The sequence below is a fragment of the Gymnoscopelus braueri genome, assembly GCF_963280865.1.
Source record: "Gymnoscopelus braueri genome assembly, chromosome: 16".
Taxonomy (NCBI): Eukaryota; Metazoa; Chordata; class Actinopteri; order Myctophiformes; family Myctophidae; genus Gymnoscopelus; species Gymnoscopelus braueri.
The window spans coordinates 38628043-38648570 of NC_137616.1; the positions used below are offsets into that span (position 1 = coordinate 38628043).

Below are 20528 nucleotides of genomic sequence, written 5' to 3' on the forward strand. Positions count from 1 at the left end.
CTGTGTCCCTGAGGGAACAACTCCTGCTGCTCTGGTACTTTGTATTTTTCTCCTTTTAACGTCCTTTGAAGAAAATGTTTAATGTGTCGACACTGAGGCCTCTGTCACAGTTGTGTGTCTGTGGAGTTACTGTAGGCACAGTCCTTGTCACGGTCATAGTCTCTCGCCGCTCTCTCTCTCTCACTGCGCAAACCAAACAAACCGTCAGAAACAATTCAGCCGTTGGTACCCAGTCAAGATCTATGGTGGTGGTTGCAGGCCTGGTTTAAATGAATTGTTTACCAAAAGACTGAAATATGTTTTACCTTGTTTTTGCAACAACCAATGTTCACATAGTAATGTTGGACAATTATATATAAAAAAATACCCCCCCCCCACACACACACACACACACACACACAGACAGAAGCAGAGAACACATCTAGCCCTTATTTCAAATCGATAATAATGAAGGGCTTCATAAAAAAAAGGAGTATGAAAAAGGAGAAAAATGACAGCCACACAACAGTTAATTCAATAAATATAATCTTTATGTATGTATTATTAGTGCATGATGATACATTGGAATGTTGAGATGGCTCCAGAGACAGTGTAATGAGTTTAGTATTGCACTTCCATAAAGCCGGTATGTCAAGGACAGACTGTTTCATATCTCTGTAGCAAGCTCCTTGGCCCCCTGCAGTGAACACAGAACACATACAGGTGTTTAGCCTATAGTCTACACCTTACAAAGATATTAAAAAAAGTTTCCAATCCCATCTACAATACAGCTACATACTAGCCACGTCCTTCGCTTCCTGCGTGAAAAAGCCTTAAGTCTCTATTTAGATGCAACACTTGGGGGGACTACGGATGGAAATTAGCTTGCTAAATCCGGTGTATTTTTATTACATCATGTGTTCATTAAAATATGCACTGTACCGTCCAAATGAATTATCTATGACTCAGAGAGTGTACAAATAAGAACCAAGAAACGGAAACATAGATCTCATCCTTTTAGCATTATTTTGTTAGTGTACTGCTGTACTGTTTTTTCAAACGTGTTAATAAAGTATTCAATCAGTCAAACAAACAAACCAAAATGGACCTGTAACACTGAGGATCTTTACTGTGTATTGTAGTCTGCTGGTGAGAGAGGGAAGGTGACAGGCAGGTTTTGGATTGCCATGGCCGTCACCATATGCATTTTGGTGCAGGTCTGTGTGTGTTCACCGTGTGAATCCAGGAGGAAAACTATTGATTTCACATCTGTGTCATGTTAGATTAGAGCTATAGCCATTATTTTATACTTTGGCTATTTTTGAAAAATCTTGAACAATTGTGCAAACCTTTGAATACATATCTTTTTTTAAACAACATTTTTAACTCAAATCTGGAGGTCCCTGGAACAAAATATTTTGCAAATGTTCGCTTTAAAAAATATAAATTCAAAGATTTATACACATTTTCACGATTTTTTTTAAAAATAGCAGATCTATTAGCATAGCTTGTATATCTGCTATTTTTGAATAGCCAAAGACGTCCAAAATGACAGAGATGCGTTCCCGGATTGAATGTGTTAAATAAATACACTTCAGTGGTAGGAGCCAGGTTAAACAAGGAAGTGTAAGTCAATACTAGGTCGGTGTTACCCGACACACAAAAAAAAAAAACCCTGACCCAAATGAAATATACACACAACCACACAGAACTAAATGTTTACACCCCAAACCATGCGGTGCGCTTGCATCATTCTGTGATGTCCTGCAGGCTGTCTGGGCTCACCTTGCTGAGCTCTGGAAACAGCTCCTGAACAGCAATATCCAGCAGGACATAGGTCATCTGAGGACACAGCACAAACACATTACAACTGAACATTCTCCTTGCTGTCGGGCAGAAACCTCTTATCTCCATATTTTAAATTAACACCCTATTTGATCGTCAATATAAGGTAAAAAAAAACCTGGCAGAAGCTACACAATGAATTAATTAATACATGGCAGGGAATGTGTTAATCGAAATAATCCTTCATTTTCTTTATCGATTTAAATGAAATTGCGAAAATAGCTGAGCTCATAGTGTGAGCTTGTAGGTCGGCTACTTTATGTATTTTTGCATGACACTGTCGTACGACAAAGTATAAAATAGGGCTTAAAGGGATAGTTCACCCAAAAAATTACTTATTTTCTGTCAATTACACAACCCATGAAGCTTTGAATTCATGGAGATTTTTTTGTTTTTGTCGCATTCCTAAGCCAATAATTTGATGACCGGAGGGAAGATGCTAATGTCTCCGGTAGGAGACACAAAGTTGACACTTTGTGTCTCCTACCGGAGCCACTGCCGGTTATCAAATTATTGGCTTAGGGGTGAACTATCCCTTTAAGTGGTTAATCGGACTAATGGACTTAGTTGATTATCTAAAATCAATTAGAACATTTTCATGTCAATTTGTTTATGTACACAAAATAAAAATAATTTCAAAAATACGGTTGTCGATCATTTGATTAATCTGAAAAGTAATCGATAGCATTATCTTTAATATAATAATCAATAGTTGCAGCCCTAGTCACAATGCTTAGGAATACAGTTGGAGAAAAAAGCGATTTTACCACAGTGGAACCGCAGAACCTCCACACCCCCAGTGCATCTGACTTAGCCACTGTCAACCTGGCGTCCCAAAATGTTTAAAAAATAGCAGATCTACAAGCTCGCGGCAGATCGGCGTGTGTGAGCGACACCACGGGCACAGAATGACTGTAGTGTTAGTTTCTCAGCTGACCTGTTTGTTGAGCAGTGGATGCTGGAAGACTTCGAACAGACGCCTGATGCCCTCGTATTTATTCTCCTCGCCGATGCACTTCCCCACAACATCTGAACGTGGAAGACACAGACATGTGCATGCAGACAGAAGGCACACACACACACACACACACACACACACACACACACACACACACACACACACACACACACACACACACACACACACACACACACACACACACACACACACACACACACACACACACACACACACAATCAACCCCAAGTGCTTTATCAAATCATGCACTTCATTGCTCTTGGAATTTATAATAAAATGTTCCCTGTATATTGTTCCTGAGGCAGAAATGTTTTGCTGCTTAGGAAAAATTCAGAAACTGAAAAGTTTAAGTGGTTAAATCTGTTTAACCACTACAAATGGTCCCATTCGTACCCACTCTGAGTTAAATTAACACTGAGGATATGATAACAGTATGGATTGGGGTCCCAGAGGAAAAAAAAACCTTATCAAAAGGGAGGTCTGTGTGGCCTAATGCATTTTAAACTGAGGATCCTTGAAATGGAAAAGGTTTGAGAATCACTGCTTTACTGCATGGTTCCTAACTTCCTACACCAGTAGTTCTCAAACTTTTTTGTGCCAAGGACACCCAAATGGATATACGTTTGGCCACGGACCCCCATCTGAAAATGTTTTGTGCCATGGACCACCAGAGGAGATTATTTTGTTCAAAAAAGAAAATCACTTCCAACATTTAAAAAAAAAATAGCAGATGTACAAGCTTGTATATCGGCTATTTTTGAATAGCCAACATTTATGGATAAAGTGGTTGAAATGATTGTGATGCTATATTAACACTTTTTGCTGGGGGCCCCCTGGAAACCCCCCTAAGGACCCCACACTTTGAGAACCAATGTCCTACACTGTCCCTCTGCACTGATTAGAGAGCTGGTGTTCAGGTGTGCCACACTGACCTGGCAGATACTTCATCATCTCCTCAAACGTCTGCTTGGCTCTGATCTGCTTGTCCTCCACGGTCCTCTCCTCCGTGGTCTCACAGAACACAGCGTCTAACGTTGGACACACACAGGTTTATTTGCCTCTGTATTGGGAAAAGAGAAATCTCAAATCTTGTATAGTTGTGTCATGTGTTGCAATAATAATGTGTGCTTGTCACGAAATCCCAAGGTACACACCTGGACTTTGTCTCACAGCACACACACCACTATTTGCGGTGCAGGGCACGCTACTAAATCAGGCAAAACTTCAACCCCTAAACCTAACCTCTAAATGCCTAATCCTAACCATAACCTCAACCGGAATCTTTTCCTAATTGTAAGACTAACTCCCCAAACCTTTTTTTAACCATTGTAGTGGCAGAAAACCTATATGTATATAACGTTAGCAGGTGTTGAGTTAAAGTACTCATGCAATAAGAGTTGCTGGGGAAGCAGCTACTCTGAGTTTAGCACACATTCAGTGCTACTAGGGCAAGGGTCTGACGTCCATTTCTGGGAAAAACCTGGGAAGGGAGCCATAGAAGGTCCCATAGAAGGTCCCATACAGGGACGCTTGAAGTGGGGTGCTGAGGGTGCTGCAGCACCCCTGGTGGTGGGGAAGAGAAAGAAAAAAAATGGGGGGAAAAATGATGGGTTTTTTTAATCTTTTTTTTTTGTAAATTAAACAAATATAATTTTGCACAGGGGGATTTTTCCCTCGCCAAGCCCAGCCCCCCTTGGAATAAATGACTTCCAGCGCCCCTGGTCCCATAAGCAAGTATACACATTAAATGATGTCATGATCAAGAATTATATCAGACCAATGAACTCTTATTTCACAGAATTAATATCATGTCAGAGCGAACTCTTAAATCCGCGGAAAAGAGGTAATTTACATGGAAGATGCTGTTGTGTGCCTGATAGATTGAGAAATGACCAGACATGGATGAGGAAGGAGGGGACCCGACCAAAGGGACTGAGTCAGATAAAAAGTGTATAAATACTTAGTAAAGATATCATTCGATTAGACTCGAACGCAGTTGAGCTTGTGAGCACTGCCTGCTTCTGCTATGCTATTTGTAACCTGCCGGCACGAAATAAAGCTTGACGATTGAAGATCCACCTCAACTCGTGTCCTTCCATACACCTGGTGAAAGAGTATCCTAGTAAGTCTACAGGTATCCACTTCACCATAAAATTACAATTTGTCTTGTGAAGACCAGGGAAATGGCCCCCACAATATCATTTTTTTCAAATTCTATTATAGTTGTGGGGTCATCTGGCGCTCGAAATTACGGACACACACACACACACACACACACACACACACACACACACACACACACACACACACACACACACACACACACACACACACACACACACACACACACACACACACACACACACACACACACACACACACACACACACACACACACACACACACACACACACAGTACAAAAGGCCAGTAATCATTGCCCTCAGACTATATTTGTTACTTATTTTATGTTGTGGCATGTTCAGGCATTCTTAATTGGCTGATGTCACCATGACCTACTCATGTCACCATGACCCACAGACCAGGTGTGGTCAATTAGGCCTTCTGTTCGATCAGTGCCTGATGCCTGATTAGAGCCTGCTGTATGAATAGGTTGCATCATTCTATGTTAGTCCTCTGTTGGAGAAGCATCTCAGTTGTTGAAGTTCTGTTTGTTTTCCCCCTTGGACATTTTTTGTTACCTAGTGTGCGTGCAACTAATTGTAAGTATTTGTGTTACATGTCTTTAATCACTTTGCTATTTGTTTATGCAAATGTTGTTTGAGTTGTATTAATATTTCATGTAGCCTATTTCTGATTATTCTAAACTGATGATTGTTTGGTTAAGTCATATGTGAATGCTTTTATTTCCTTGTCATCAGAACCACACACATGTATACGAAAAGGGTGGTGAAAAGTGGATGTGGGTGTGAATACATCTTCATTGAACGGACGTAAATTTCTGTGTTTTTACTGGACACTCTGTAGAGGTTGCCACCGGTTGAGCAATCAGCTCCTAAGTTTAATTATTCAAATAGAACATTCTTCACACACACACACACACACACACACACACACACACACACACACACACACACACACACACACACACACACACACACACACACAGGCTATTCCAGTGATGCACATGATGGAACCCTTAAAACCCTTAAAATGCCACAGCCTCAACCATTAGGTGTCTAACCGTAGCTTTATCCTAAATCCTAAAATTACACCCCTCTGTTACGAAGGCAGGCAAGCAAGCAGAAATAACTACCAATGGCTCCTTTGTAAATGCTCTGTTCTTGCATTGGTCTGAGTGCATCAGTCCAAAGATAGAACACCCACACAAGTACAAGCATGCACACACACTGGGGACGGGTGTTTTGGAGCATGTTTTTGTAAAAGGTGTACACGTGGAGTGTTTGTGGTTTATCAGCGGTTAACCATAACGTGACGCCGTATTTATACAAACTTAACATTGTGGTGCACATGGCGTGCCTTGCACACATCGACTGCATCATACATTATGTATACAGCCGTCACTGGCGTGAGGCACGTCAGCGCCACACAGTGGTAGAAAAAGTAGCGTGCGTCCCATATTAAAATGAAGCACTTTGTGGAACTAATTCATGAGACTGAGAACTGCAGAGCAGACTCTTTGAACAGCATCCAAATAAAGTCAAACAGTCTTTCTGTCTTTCTGGAAATGTTGTCCACTGGCCAGGGGGTTTCCTTCGTATTCTCTTCAGCAGCTACAGTTTGTAAGATGATATATTGGCAGCTGGGTTAGTAGAGAGGCCACCTGGGAAACAGTTCCCTGGTTCGCATCCCAGCCCCGTTACTATGTGCCTCTTGTAACGGTTTCCACTGTATTGGTTATTTGTATTAGTAGAGGTGCCAGGAAGACTCTGTCTTTGATCCATGTTTGGTTTTATTATTCTCAATATTTTATTAGTCCCATCTGGGGTGTCACTTTTATGTAACGGTTTCCACTGAATTGGTTATTTGTATTAGTAAAGGTACCAGGTAGACTCTGTCTACCAGAGAAAAGATATTCCTCCTTTTTTATATTAGTGAGTTCTTCCTCATATAGTTTTTTAACCACTTGTGACACCTGCATGCAACCAAGGATAAATATTTTTAACCCTAACCCCTGAACCTGACCTATAAATGCCTAATCCTAAACTGAATCTATTCCTAATTGTAAATGTAAACCTAACGTTAAAAATATATTTTTTAGTAAACCCAACGTTAAAAATATATTTTTTATGCTCAAAACAACGACTTCTGTATTGAGGACCAGGAAAATTGCCCATACAATGTCCATTTCTCAAAATCAACTACACTTGTGGGGACATTTGGCACACACACACACACACACACACACACACACACACACACACACACACACACACACACACACACACACACACACACACACACACACACACACACACACACACACACACCTACCTCTGAGCTGTGTGATCAGGGAGACCATGCGGTGCTCCTGCAGGATCTGGTCCAGTTTGAAGTGCATGTACTGGTCCATGTAGGCCTCGAACGTGTTCTTCAGCAGGATCCTCCCCGCTGACATGATTTGATGGAGCCAGTCGGGCATGTGGAACACCACCCGACCTGTCCATCCACACAGGACACAACAAGCCATCAGCATACCTGCATCACATACCTGCCAGCACTACTGATTTTAGCAGGAGATTCCTTCTGGGGGAGCGCCCCCAAACCCCCCGCCGGACTTGGCCCACCCACATTCATTTAACCTTACAACGTTCATGTCTGTGTATCAGAACCTTGTCTTTACTAATGTAAACCCCCTTTTACCTTTTAATTGTAACTATTTTGTCTTGCTTAGCTTTTGATACTTTTAAAGTTTTTGTGTTGTTTTGTAAAGAAACTTTGGGTATCTAGAAAAGCTCTATAGGTTATTATTATTATTATTATTATTATTATTATTAATATTATTATGGAAAATCTCCTGATTTTATCCTCAGCATCCTGGACCTTTTTAATTTCCAATATGTTGTCGATGGGACTCTGATCTATACTGTCAAATCCTCTGTTAGTTTTAACTCTGAGAGTGTACAAATGGACCTCATGGGTCCTCCTTTTGGTTCTTCCATTTGTTTCATTTAACCGCTTGAACCCTAGCATCCCTATTCTGAGAGGAACATAGTCTTATACAAATCTTACATATATATACAATCATACAATGAAGATGAAAAGTAATTGTCCCACTCACCCTCATACATCAGGTAGATGTAATGATGACAGAAATTGTCCCACTCACCCGTATACATCAGGTAGTCGTACATGCCACTCACAGGCATCATCTCCATGAAGCAGTTCTGGTTGTATTTCCTCTCACAGCTCTCAGGAAGGTTAGCGTTGTTCTTAAACAGATCGCCGATCAGCTACAAGAGAGTTGGTTAAGCCATCAGTCAACCAAAAGACCATTACTGTATGTGCCAGGATCGCTTTGCCGGTTCTCATTCATTAAATCAGGATTGAGTTCTTACACATGATCAATAATAATAAAGCATTAAACTGTTATTCGTTAACGTTCCAATTTCCACAGTCAAGGATTTGAACTTAATTGTGACTCTCTATTCACAAGCTAGGCCTATGCACCACCCAACCATTTGAGTATGACCAAAATCTATTCAGATTTTTGTAATTTTTTCACAACATGTCCTTTAATATACAATTGAACAATATTATGACAAACCATATGTCTGGATGTTGCTGGTTGGGGTTTAATGCTTGAGACCTGCTATACTGCATCCAATAATGTCCTCGTGTCAAATCCAATAGTGCATGACCTTAAGATTTGTGCATATATTTTCTGGTTTGTATCGGATCCCTTTAATTATCTAAATTTAATCAAATAGTCAGTAGTATGCAAAACCCATGAACTACTATTTCATAAGTATCTAGTTAATTTGTTGTATGTTATTATTCATAACTCTTCATAACTCTGGACTGTTGACACCGACTGGATTATGACATTCACTTTGCTATTTGGCATGGAAAGGTGACACTGAAGAGTCACCTGCTCAGTAGCCTGAGGCTACGAGCTCAATCCATGGTCTTGAAGGGCGGATCCAAACACAGCCGCCCGGATTTGTGCGTGGCTTCCTATTGCTTCACCAATCTATGTCCCCGCCTCCCCTCCCCTCCCCCCCTCGGCCTGTGCACGGAGCACGCTGACGTCACCAAATTTAGAGCGACGCCCCTCTGCACTCTGATTGGTTAGGAGATAACAAGGTCCAAGACCATCGTTCCTGCATGGCTCCCCCAGGCTTTTTTTCTTTTGTAACAAAAAAAAAAGCCTGGGATTCCGAGGCTACCTGCTCACTGACTGTAAGAAACTCTAGATAAGAGTGCTAGCTAAAAGCAATACAAAGACTTTGGTTTATCCGACAGAGAAAAAAACACAATGATTTAGTGTGAGGCTATACATCCCCCCGATACTGAGCGAGGTCAGTTAGGTCAGCACTTCCATTTCCTTCTCAATAAATAAGCTAGGGCAGTTGGTTCTAACCCTCGGCGTACCATCTTGCTGTTCTCGGCGCTGGGACTGACGACGGTGATTTCTTGCCGGCTGGGTTTGGCTTTAGGAGACTCGCAGGAGTTAAAGAAAGACTGGATGAATGGCTCCAGGTTCTGGCCTTTCTGAAAAACAAGAAGTCAAACACAGCACTGAGAGATCACCTCCACTTCTCTGAAACGCACGCATGCGTAGCTTGGTTGAATGCCTCTGCAGGAATGTGACTTGGATGTTAAAAGAGTGTGGGAGTGGGTACAAACAGGTACGCAACTGAGGTCGGTGGTGAAAGAAGTACTCAGATAATTTACTTGAGTAAAAGTAGCAATGCCACCATATATAAAAATACTCTGTTAAAAGTAAAAGGCCTGTGTTCAAAATGTTACTCGAGTAAAAGTACAAAAGTATTGGCATCAAAATATACTTAAAGTACCAAAAGTAAAAGTACTGAACTGTTCACAAGGCGTCGCTTCGTGACGCGTTGTGAGCTTGGAGATCGGCTATTTTCAAATAGCCTATGTATAAAACAGGGCTGAAGGGGCTAATGTATGTTTTATATAATTTATATCTTCAAATTGACTAGTAGCTAACGTTTTTAAAAGATTGTAGTGGAGTAAAAGTACAATATTTGCCTCTGAGATGTAGTGGAGTAGAAGTAAAAGAACTGAAAATTGGAAATACTCCAGTAAAGTAAAAATATCTCAAAGTTGTATTAAGTACAGTACTTGAGTAAATGTACTTAGTTACTTTACACCACTGACTGAGGTTATCCCTCAATTACATTGCCATTATGGATGTTTCGGTTGAATTACGACAAGAACAACCCCAGAATACTCTATATTCTCATCATGCAACACTGCATTTCACTATACTAGATTGTTTTTATCATTTATTAGCGAGGCCGGGTTCAAATACAATTGTAGATAACTTCACTGCAGTTAAGTGTGATAGAATTTACTCATATCATTATAGAAAATATGTCAATGGTGCAACATTATCCTCCATATCATCTATTGCTCCATGTCATACAGTATGTGTGGGGGGCGTGTTTCAAATGTCTGCATGAAATACACCACAGATAAGACTTGTTTGTTTCACCAGAGCTGTATCTTCCTCTTTCAAATTTCACACCTGTTGGAAAGGTTCCATGAAAGTGAAACTGTGCTTTGTAACCACAGACTATGTGAAGTAGCTGTGCTGCTATTGTCTCCTTCTGCGTGTGGTGTTGTAATCACTTCTCTCCAGCTAATTGAACACAGGAAGCAGACACCTTTGGACATCATTTGTTCTTCACCATATGACTAGTCAAATCTAAAGTGGAGGTATCTCAAATTTTTTATTACAAGTATGAAGTCCTTTTAAGATACTCAAGTTATGAACGTTATTGGACATAGATAACTTGAATTATCATTATGACTCGTCAAAATACAGTTAGATATCGATAATGTGTACTTTTATTTAATTGTCACATTATTTTGACATCTTCTTGTCGATTGCTCCTACATACATTACATTAACAAATTAGCGATTTATTCATTATTTTACATTAAAAGGGTTTACCATAGGTCACTTTCTCACCTCTTTCATGAGTTTGCCTGGTACAGACTTGAAGATTTTACCTGTGAAAAAAATTACTCAGATTAGTGTGTACTTTTTTCATCTGCTGTATTTTTTTTCTTCTATGTGAGAGCAATGTACCAAGTCACATTCCTCAAGCATGAACATCAGATAGCTGCCCAATAAACAGCTGCCCAATTGATTGATTAACACTGCCATCTAGTGGAGACTGCTGGTTTGGATTATTTTTGGCTCTTTTAGACTATGAAGGGTAACCCAGAACCTTCCATTGCCTGGACCGTTCCAGAACCCATGAAGTTCTGTGATGTGTTTTTGTTTAAGTTTCCATTAGAAACATAACCGGGGAAGTACTTTATAAAACTAATTTAAAAAACAAAAAGGAAAAATTGCTTATTTACGAGCTCACAAAGCTTGTAGATCAACCGTACGTTTCAGTGCTGGGTCGGATGGTTTTGACTCACCCAGGTTAGGGTTTGTTGAGTTGCATGATTTTTTGACTCACCCAGGTTGACGTCAGGCAGCATCTTGTCCAGGAACTGAGACTCCATGCTGTGAGGCGACAGGAAGTCAGCCAACAGCTGGCTATTATTCAGCTCTGGGTGCTTTAGCAGCCTCTGAAAACACACACACACACAAATATTAAATCACTGCTCAAACCCCATTTTAAGTTCCTGCATGCCACCGCAGAGTTTGAATCATCCAGGGATTTCAACAAACACAATTGGCCGTATTTGCAAGAGGGCAGCCACTTGTGGCGGTTGGGTCCAATATTTAGTTACAGTGACCAGTCACCATGAGGTAAAGACTTGTTCGCTGTGTTGTTCACATCCACTCTCCCATTGGAATTAATAGACTCCTACCTAATTATATAAATACACACACACACACACACACACACACACACACACACACACACACACACACACACACACACACACACACACACACACACACACACACACACACACACACACACACACACACACACACACACTCTACCTGTAAATACTCCTCAAATTCCACCCTCTTTGATGTAAGGAATTCATGGTTCTTTGGTCCAATGATTCTTTTGGAGGGCAGCTGTGCATCGGCAAATGAGCCTTCAAAGAGATGGAACAAAATATTAATATAAAGCAGTGGCTGTTTGAGCAAATATGATCACACAACACCCGTTACAATGGAAAAATGGTTCATAGTAAAACTGTTGTAAGCGTGTAGGTATTTTCACTATTGTTGACACTTTATTTTTAATAATAAATAAATAAACAAACAAACAAAAATAAGTTTGCCTATAATTACATGCCCAATAAAAGGATGGCAGGTTGCAAGCGGTTTGGAATGTTGATGAATTGAATACATGGGACCACAAGGGAAACAAGTACACAGGACTTTATTGTGTTATTCTCTTAGCCTTTATGTCTTACTGTAGCACGTGCTGTTTACATTTCTGACTGATAAAAGTATTCGATCAATCAATCAAATTAGGAACATCTTACCGTGGAATTCAGTGAGTTTGGACTCCAGGACGTAGAATTCAAGGTATCTCCTGAAGACTGACCACTTCTCAGTTTCGTGTCCAACTGCAGGTAGTGGGAAAAGAAACAGAGTCATCAGTTATATATAACTGCAAAATGCATTATTTTATTCTTCATTGAGACCTTAAAGGTGCTGGCAAGATTTGGGGTGCTGGCAAGATTTGGGGTGCTGGCAAGATTTGGGTGTTTATTTAACTCTAAAGGTTCTTATGTGTGATTCATTCGCCCCTAAACCTATATTGGCAAACTTCTCTCTCTGAAGCTTCAAAGAGAATGTCAACATCTAGACAAGATTTAATATATATTATTTCCATCCATTCATCAACTGCTACTAGTATCTCTGGTTTCAACCATTTTCTTGTGACACCTTTCTTAATTGCCACCATCATCATTTCAAATAGATTGGATTTATTGTGTCAAGTTGTTAGATGCTGTTTTTCTGAATCTTAATAAAATCAATCAATCAAAAAAAAAAATTGTGTCACATTTGTACACTCTCAGGGTCACACAGTACTTAGATGTATTACTGGTGGAAGCTCCGGTACTCACAATTGTATCCTCTATGACACTAGTTCTCAAACCTTTCCATGTCAAGGACCCCCAAATTGATACATAGTAGCCCGCGGACCCCCATTTGAAAAGATATGCTAGGGACCCCCATATAAGAGAAGATTTTTTACGGTGTGGCTCTATAGCAGTGATTCTCAACCTTTTTAATTTGAAGGACCCCCCACTTTGATATGCATTAGATGGCGGTCCATCTAATGCATATGCAAAGTGCAAAGTGGGGGGTCCTTGATATTAAAAATACCATTGATACCATTTTAAATCTACACAAATGTCAGAGTTCTCTCAGGGTTACAGACCCACAATGGTCCAATTGGTTAACTATCAATGATTTTGCTCGGGACCCCCTGGAACCCACTCCACTTTGAGAACCACTGCCCAATGACAAAGCAGGTTGTCACCATGTAACTGTTTAACTTACTAGTTTTTGGTTTTGGTCTTAATTTGTTATTTCAGTGTTTTATATATTTTTTTTATATTTTATGTCTTAATTGTTGATTTGTGTGTGTGTGTGTGTGTGTGTGTGTGTGTGTGTGTGTGTGTGTGTGTGTGTGTGTGTGTGTGTGTGTGTGTGTGTGTGTGATCTCGACATCATTGCAAATGAGGTTAAACCTCAATGCTCTTTTCGAGAATAAATAAAGGTTTCAATCAATATTAAGAGTCACGATTTTGCGGTGCAAGCCTGACAACGTGCGAGTCCAGAGACGCGCTGTTTCCTCTCACCTTCCCTCCGGTCGTAGCGTTCCACGTCGATGCAGAAGACGGGGATCCTCTCCCTCTTGATGTCGTCGTCGTAGAAGTCGACGTAAGGGATGGTTATGCGCCACGCGGACAGGTTACGCAGCGAGCCCGCCGCGCTGATCAGCTCTGCAGGGGAGTCGTCCTCCATCACCATCATGGCCTCCTCCACCTGGGGAGGACCCAACACAACACTTTACTGTCTGGTCTGAGGACCACCAGGGGGTCCAGAAGATGGACCCTTATACTATACGGTAGTACCTCTCAAACTTTTTCATTTTAAGGACCGCCAAATTGACACATATTAGCCTGTGGACCCCCTATTTGAAAAGATATGCCAGGGACCCCCATAAGAGAAGATTTTTATGGCTATAGCAGTGATTCTCAACTATTTTTTATTTCTAGGACCCCCAGTTTGATATGCATCAGGCCACGGACCCCCATTTGATAACATTTTGATCTACTCTGATCCGTGTTGATCACATGACTGTAGAGATACTGTGTACTGATTTGTGTGATGTTTGGACAAATTCTGTAGGAGTACTATCAACATTTTTGCGCATGCGCAGTATACATGACCGTCGCCCGTACGGTGGCTACCGAGGGACATTAACTACGGAGTGAGCATTAGGCGAATGCTCTACATCTCCCTTCTTTAGCTTACAGTGCAAACAACAAATAACTACTCAAAGTTGAACAGTAGCACTTCAATACTTTAGCTGCAAGAAACAAGAAAATAATGGTATCAAATGCATGGCAATAGATTTTTTTCAAATGGCAATTATTCTCAAACAGTCAATACTCTGTTACATTCCTTTTTTTTTTTTTTTTTTTAACAACTTTGTACTATGTGTAGTACGGAACAGTCCTTAAAGTCTATCCCCAGTCCAATACTCAGTCACTGTATCTGGGGTTTGGCCTGACTGTGCGACCAAAGCGTGTTGTGTAAGGGCTCTTACCAGTGTCTGCGGGCATTGGAGCTACGGGCACTTGGACTGGGGGTGGGTCAGTGTCTATAAGTTCTCGTTGTCCCTCGCCATAGAGGGGAGGTGTCTCACTGACAGCTGGTTCGAAGCGCTGCCAGTCGGCACCGTCAGTGCCGACCTGGAGGTTTCTCCGCAAGAGGTAAGAGGTGTCTGCGATTTCTCCAACCTACCTCCAGACCGGATGATGTAAGACCGTGGCTCCTCACAGATCTTTCCTACCATGCCCATGCGATCGTACCCCCGGGAGGTCTGCATTCTGACCGCTTCGGCCTCCGACAGTGGACGTAGAAGGCGGCTGGACTTTGTCATAGCTCAGCTTCTGGGAGAACCTCTTCTTCTGGAGCTGGGCTGTGACGTGTTGGGTGTTGAGAGGGGCAGGCTGCAGTAGCTGTTTGCTGACCGGGAGGGTAGTGCGGGTCTGCCTCGACATTAGTCTCTGTGCAGGTGAGCCAAGCTGAGCGTCGCGAGGGATATTCCTCAGGTTCAAGAGGTTGAGGAACACATCTGTGCCGTCCCTCTTTGACTTTTCCATCAGTTGCTTAGCACTTTGCACTGCCCTTTCAGCCAAACCATTGGACTGTGGGAACTCTGGGCTGCTCGAAGTCCCACTGTGCAGCAAAATCTCTGAACTTCTGGCTGGTGTACTGTCCCGCATTGTCTGAGATGAGAAGACATGGGGAGCCATGTACAGAGAAATGTCTTTTCAGCTTTGTGATGACTGTCGCTGATGCGATGTCCTTGAGCAAGTCAATCTCATACCAGCCAGAGTACGAGTCTACAAGCACCTGGAAATGCTTGCCATCCCATTCAAAGATATCAGTTCCCACTGTGGACCATGGTAGGTCAGGAACTGGATGTGACTGTAGTGGTTCCCTCTGCTGATGGGGCCTCTGGCTGTTGCAAACAGAGCATGAGAGTACTGTTCTGTCAATGTCTCTGCTCATGGTGGGCCAGAACACTATGTCTCGGGCTCTGCGTTTAGTGGACTCCGCTCCTGGGTGTCCTCTGTGCATGATGTCTGTGTACACTTTCTGTAGGAAATGACTGGGGAATGACAAGTTTGTGACCTTTCATGACGACACCCTCCTCGATGGTGAGCTTGTCTCTGAATGGAAAGAAAGGACTGATGGATGGTGGAGCACTGTGCTGTCTGACAGGCCATCCGTGTCTGATAACAGAAGAGAGGGTCTGCAGTAGTCCATCTTCTGCCGTGTGTCTCTTGAGTTCATCCAGACGGCTGGACGAGACTCGGCTGACTGTCATAACCTCGAAGTCGTTTACCTCGTTCCCATGCTGAAGTGTGGATGCCCTGGGGGCGCGTGACAGGGTATCGGCCAGGAACATCTGCTTTCCTTTTTTGTAGACCAGGTCGATGTTATACTTCTGGAGCTGCAGCATCATACGTTGGAGTCGTGCAGGCGCTGTGTAGATCGGCTTTCTGATGATTGTGACCAGGGGTTGGTGGTCGGTTTCTATGGTGACTGGCTTTCCGTAGATCTAGTCATTGAATCGCGAACATGCAAACACGACTGCCAGGAGTTCTTTTTCAATTTGGGTATAGCGTGTTTCTGGCTGAGTCATTGTCCGTGATGCGTAGGCAATTGGTCTGCCCCCTTGTAGACATGCTGCTCCTAGTCCGTGTTGTGAAGCATCACATGTGAGAGTGACTGGTTGATCGACATTATAGTACGACAGGACAGGCGGAGTGTGTCATAGGCGTCCTGGTGTTGCTTTAGCCAGCACCATACTGTGTCTTTGCGCGTCAGCTGATTCAGGGGGGCAGACAGCTCACTCAAGTTTGGCACAAACTTTCCTAGGTAATTGATCATTGAAATCGCTGTAGAGCTGTGACATATTCAGGAACAGGCATTTCGGTGATTGCCGTGGTCTTGTCAGTGTCCGCTTTCAGACCTTCACTGGTGAACACATGGCCGACATAACTGACCTCTGTCAGCCGGAATTTGCATTTGAGGGGGTTGAGCCTCAGATTAACTTTGCGTGCTCGGTCAAGCACCCTCTTTAGGTTTGCGTCGTGCTCTGCTTCAGTGCGGCCTCCGACGATGATGTCGTCAACGATGATGGCACAGGGATATCCTGCGAATATCTGTTCCATTGTGCGCTGGAATACTTCACTGGCTGAGTTTATTCCAAACGGCATTCTGAGGAATCTGTAGCGTCCAAAAGGTGTGCTAAAAGTAGTTAGCAGAGAAGACTTGCTGTCTAGAGAGATCTGCCAGAACGAGCTTTTGCCATCTAGAACTGAGAACAGTGTTGCATTTGCCATCTGTGATGCAACCTCTTCCACCGTGCGCATTGGATGGTGGGGGCGCTTTAAAGGGGAACTTCGCCGATTTTGCTGCCCATAGCGTCAAATGACGTTTTCCGCGGGTTCTCACCTATGTCCGCACTACATGGTGTCTCAGTGAGACCAACCCCACACACACCCCAAGGGGTGTCTCCCAAAGAGTGGGATCAGCCTTCTTTCTCCCTGATCGCGTCGGTAAACACTCCGTGGGAGGAATACTAACACAACAGATATTTATTTGAACCATAAAACACAGAAGAGCAGCTCCACCGCAGAGGAATTCAACAGGCTGTATGCTGAAATCATGCTGGACACAGCTTGGATTAATTACTTTATAGAGTAAGTAATGATTGCTGTAAACGTTATGCCAATTTGACATAATAATCCAAGTGTAATTGTACTTGATTGCTTTAATGTTAGAGATTAATAAAGTTAGGGTAGTAGTATACAATGTGTAGTTGACTTCTGATAGACGCATGCACGCAGAGCAGTGTTGTTTACATTGTCGTTCCATAGCTAGCCAAATGCAAAGCTAAACCACTTGTGTGACAAGCCAAATTTATGCTTTGTCTCTTGTCAGATTTCAAATATAAAGTGCTTATGCCATGGCCACGGATGTTACAATTTGAATCGGCTGGGTGCAAGTACCCGTATCTTCCGTATTGTTTAAATAAAAGCATTTTAATCTGATCGGTGGTCATTTTCTCATAAGGGTCGCATAATAAATGGCCACTGATCGGATTAAAATGCTTTTTTATTAAACAATACGGAAGATACTGGTACTTAGACCCACCCGATTCAAATTGTAACATCCGTGGTCATGGGATAAGCACTTTTTATTTGAAATCCGAACGTTTATGTAGATGTACGGATTGTACATGTAGAAAGTGCAAACACCAGGTTGAAGTTCCCCCATGACAGTCATGTTTCAGGGCTACGTCGCCGGGTCCCGAAAATAGCAGATCTACAAGCTCACAACGCGTCAGACTCGACACTTTGTGAGCTTGTAGGTCTGCTATTTGCGGCTTGCATGCAATATTAGTATAGATTAGGCTTCACGTGGGATGATATCTATTTAATCTACAAGTGTAATCTAATGTGTTCTTTTCAACAGGACAGAATGTTGTTTCGCCTGCCTGCGGAAATGGAGTAACGTTCGGCTGATGAAGACCCCTGGGACTCGCCTTTTGAGATACAACCATATTCTTTTTCTAAATAAAACGATTACATTTACACCCTGCTTGCTCTACTCATTGATCACGGTACATTCTACATTGTATAAGCATTCATAATGACAAAATGTGAACCCCAATTCTATAAGGGTTCTTTTGAACTGTTTCATGATAGGAGATGGTCTTTCATTTGGCAGAATGGTACATAATTGCATTACAGATATAATAGTGAAAAACTCTTGTACATTCTGTTAGTATTTACTTCTACATGTAATCATAATTTTTCTGGGGACCCCAGCACATTGGATTCAACTTTACTGGTCTTAGATACAATAGGCTATAGTAAAACCTAATATTATCCATATACACCAATTGAAAGCATGAAACGGTCTCATTTGAAAAAAGAGAAAAAAAACGATTAGGGCTGTGTGTATGACAAGAGTATTTGAACATTAGCATGTCATTCTAAAGTAATGCCCATGTTTTCTATAAGTTTAGTCCAAAGAATATAACTGGAAATGACAGTGAAACATTATGCTCTCAGAAATAAGGAGTCACACATGACATGAGTATGAAACGTTTTGTTTTATTATTATATTGTTGACTACTATGCTGCATCTCCATGGATGTCCCGACTCCCAAGTAGAAGATGGACGTCACGTCACCAGCACCGGACTGTCTACATGGTGCCTGGTGGGATGGAATGTAGGAAAAAAATTGATGCACGTGCGCGCGCGCACACTGACACACACGTTTAGTGTTACTATGCTAATTTATACATGATATATTTAGTTTACTATAAGATACAATCAAATCAATACAGAACACAATACAACAGCAGCCAAGACTAATAGTTTCACCTTGGCTTGCTGGCGCAACAAAGACACGGTGATGATGGGACTGACATCCTGGTATAGATATAGCAAACTTGCAATGGGTATTTCACGTGATCCAAGAAAGAACATGGCTTCGATGTCGTGTTTTGTGATCCAAAGGTAGACAAAAAAGTCGGAAAAGTTGGAACGTAACATTCAGTGTTGCCAGATCTTGTGAGAGAAATAAGCAACCAGGTATATGAAAACAAGCCCAAAAGAAAATACCTGTGCCAAGAGCACTTGAAACCTAGACATGGGTTATTTGAAAATTGCCGATCTACAAGCTCACAACGCGTAACGATGTGACGCAGTGTGAGCTTGTAGATCTGCTATTTTCCAAAAAATCTTGAGGGGAAAAAAGTGCAAAATGTGGAATATTTTTTAAACATTTTAACAACACATTTTTGGTAGGGTCTCCCTGGCAAATATGTTGGCGCGCAGTGCACAGATGAGGGTCCGTGGAAAAGTACATGAACATGTTTGAGAACCACTGGTTTAAACAACAATCAAAACATTTGGAAACGAGCCCAAATATCAACTACATTTTAGAAACCAGCCGCTTATAATAAGCAGACATGGCAACACTGGCCAATGCAATGTGCTGTATGTGTTTGTTGATGTTGTTGTAGTGAGAACTGGGAGGGGAAAGTTACAACGTAGACCACGCCCCCACGCAGCCTCCTCCCAACAAGGAAGTGCAGTGCCCCAAAGCATTGTGGTCATTGTAGTAATGCAGCCAAACCCCAGTCATCCAGTCAAAGTCAAGACTTCTATATTTTTCTGGCCATAGGGTGCAAATTTGAAATTTTGCTACTGTTATCTACTATATTATAATAGATCATTAATATATATGTCACAGGGTGAATGGAGAACCAGGTAGATTGAAGACAGAGCGCTCGTTTTTAGGCACGGGGCTTCGGAGCGAGGCGGGGCTTTTCGAGATAGGGTTTATTAGCGAGGCTCGCGAGGAGGAGGAGGAGAAGGAGGACGCGGCGCTGCGAGGCGGGGGTTTATTACGCGAGGCTCGCGAGGAGTTTCCTCCTCCTCCTCGCGAAATAAAAAGTCCTCCTTCTCCTCCGAGGAGGAGGAGGAGAAGGAGAACGCGGAGAGGCGGGGCTTTGATGTGCCGACGCGGACCTGTCTTTTGTTGTTGTCTTTTCCCCCCCACATAGCAACCAGGAAGCTACGCTAGGGGAACGCTGAACACGCGTGCACACGCACACGCTTGTCCACGACGGAGGCGCGCCGACTTAGTGGAGCTTGAGGCCGAGGAAGCGCGCCCTCGCGCCTCCAGGCGCGAGTGCCCGCGCTGACCGGCCGATGCTCTACTAGTCGACTCAGCGCCGTTTGAGTTGTAAACCGATAGGGACAGAATAGTTATTTTCATGGATCACTGTGTGTGT

General features: G+C 42.4%; 1 protein-coding gene across 3 annotated transcripts in view; it reads right to left on the reverse strand.

The window, feature by feature from the left end:
• Positions 1–508: 508 nt before the first annotated feature.
• LOC308103652 (sorting nexin-14-like) overlaps positions 509–20528 on the reverse strand; it is a 44637-nt gene continuing 24617 nt past the window's right edge. For all 3 annotated transcript variants that reach the window (XM_080453750.1, XM_080453749.1, XM_080453751.1), the window contains 12 exons: positions 13773–13959; positions 12444–12527; positions 11947–12047; positions 11450–11561; positions 10948–10988; positions 9378–9497; positions 8113–8236; positions 7278–7442; positions 3736–3831; positions 2762–2853; positions 1765–1821; positions 509–676 (listed from right to left, as the gene is read on the reverse strand). In XM_080453750.1, coding sequence (XP_080309876.1) covers positions 647–676; positions 1765–1821; positions 2762–2853; positions 3736–3831; positions 7278–7442; positions 8113–8236; positions 9378–9497; positions 10948–10988; positions 11450–11561; positions 11947–12047; positions 12444–12527; positions 13773–13959 — 1209 coding nt within the window. In that variant the 3' untranslated portion in view covers positions 509–646. The remainder of the gene's footprint in view (positions 677–1764; positions 1822–2761; positions 2854–3735; positions 3832–7277; positions 7443–8112; positions 8237–9377; positions 9498–10947; positions 10989–11449; positions 11562–11946; positions 12048–12443; positions 12528–13772; positions 13960–20528) is intronic.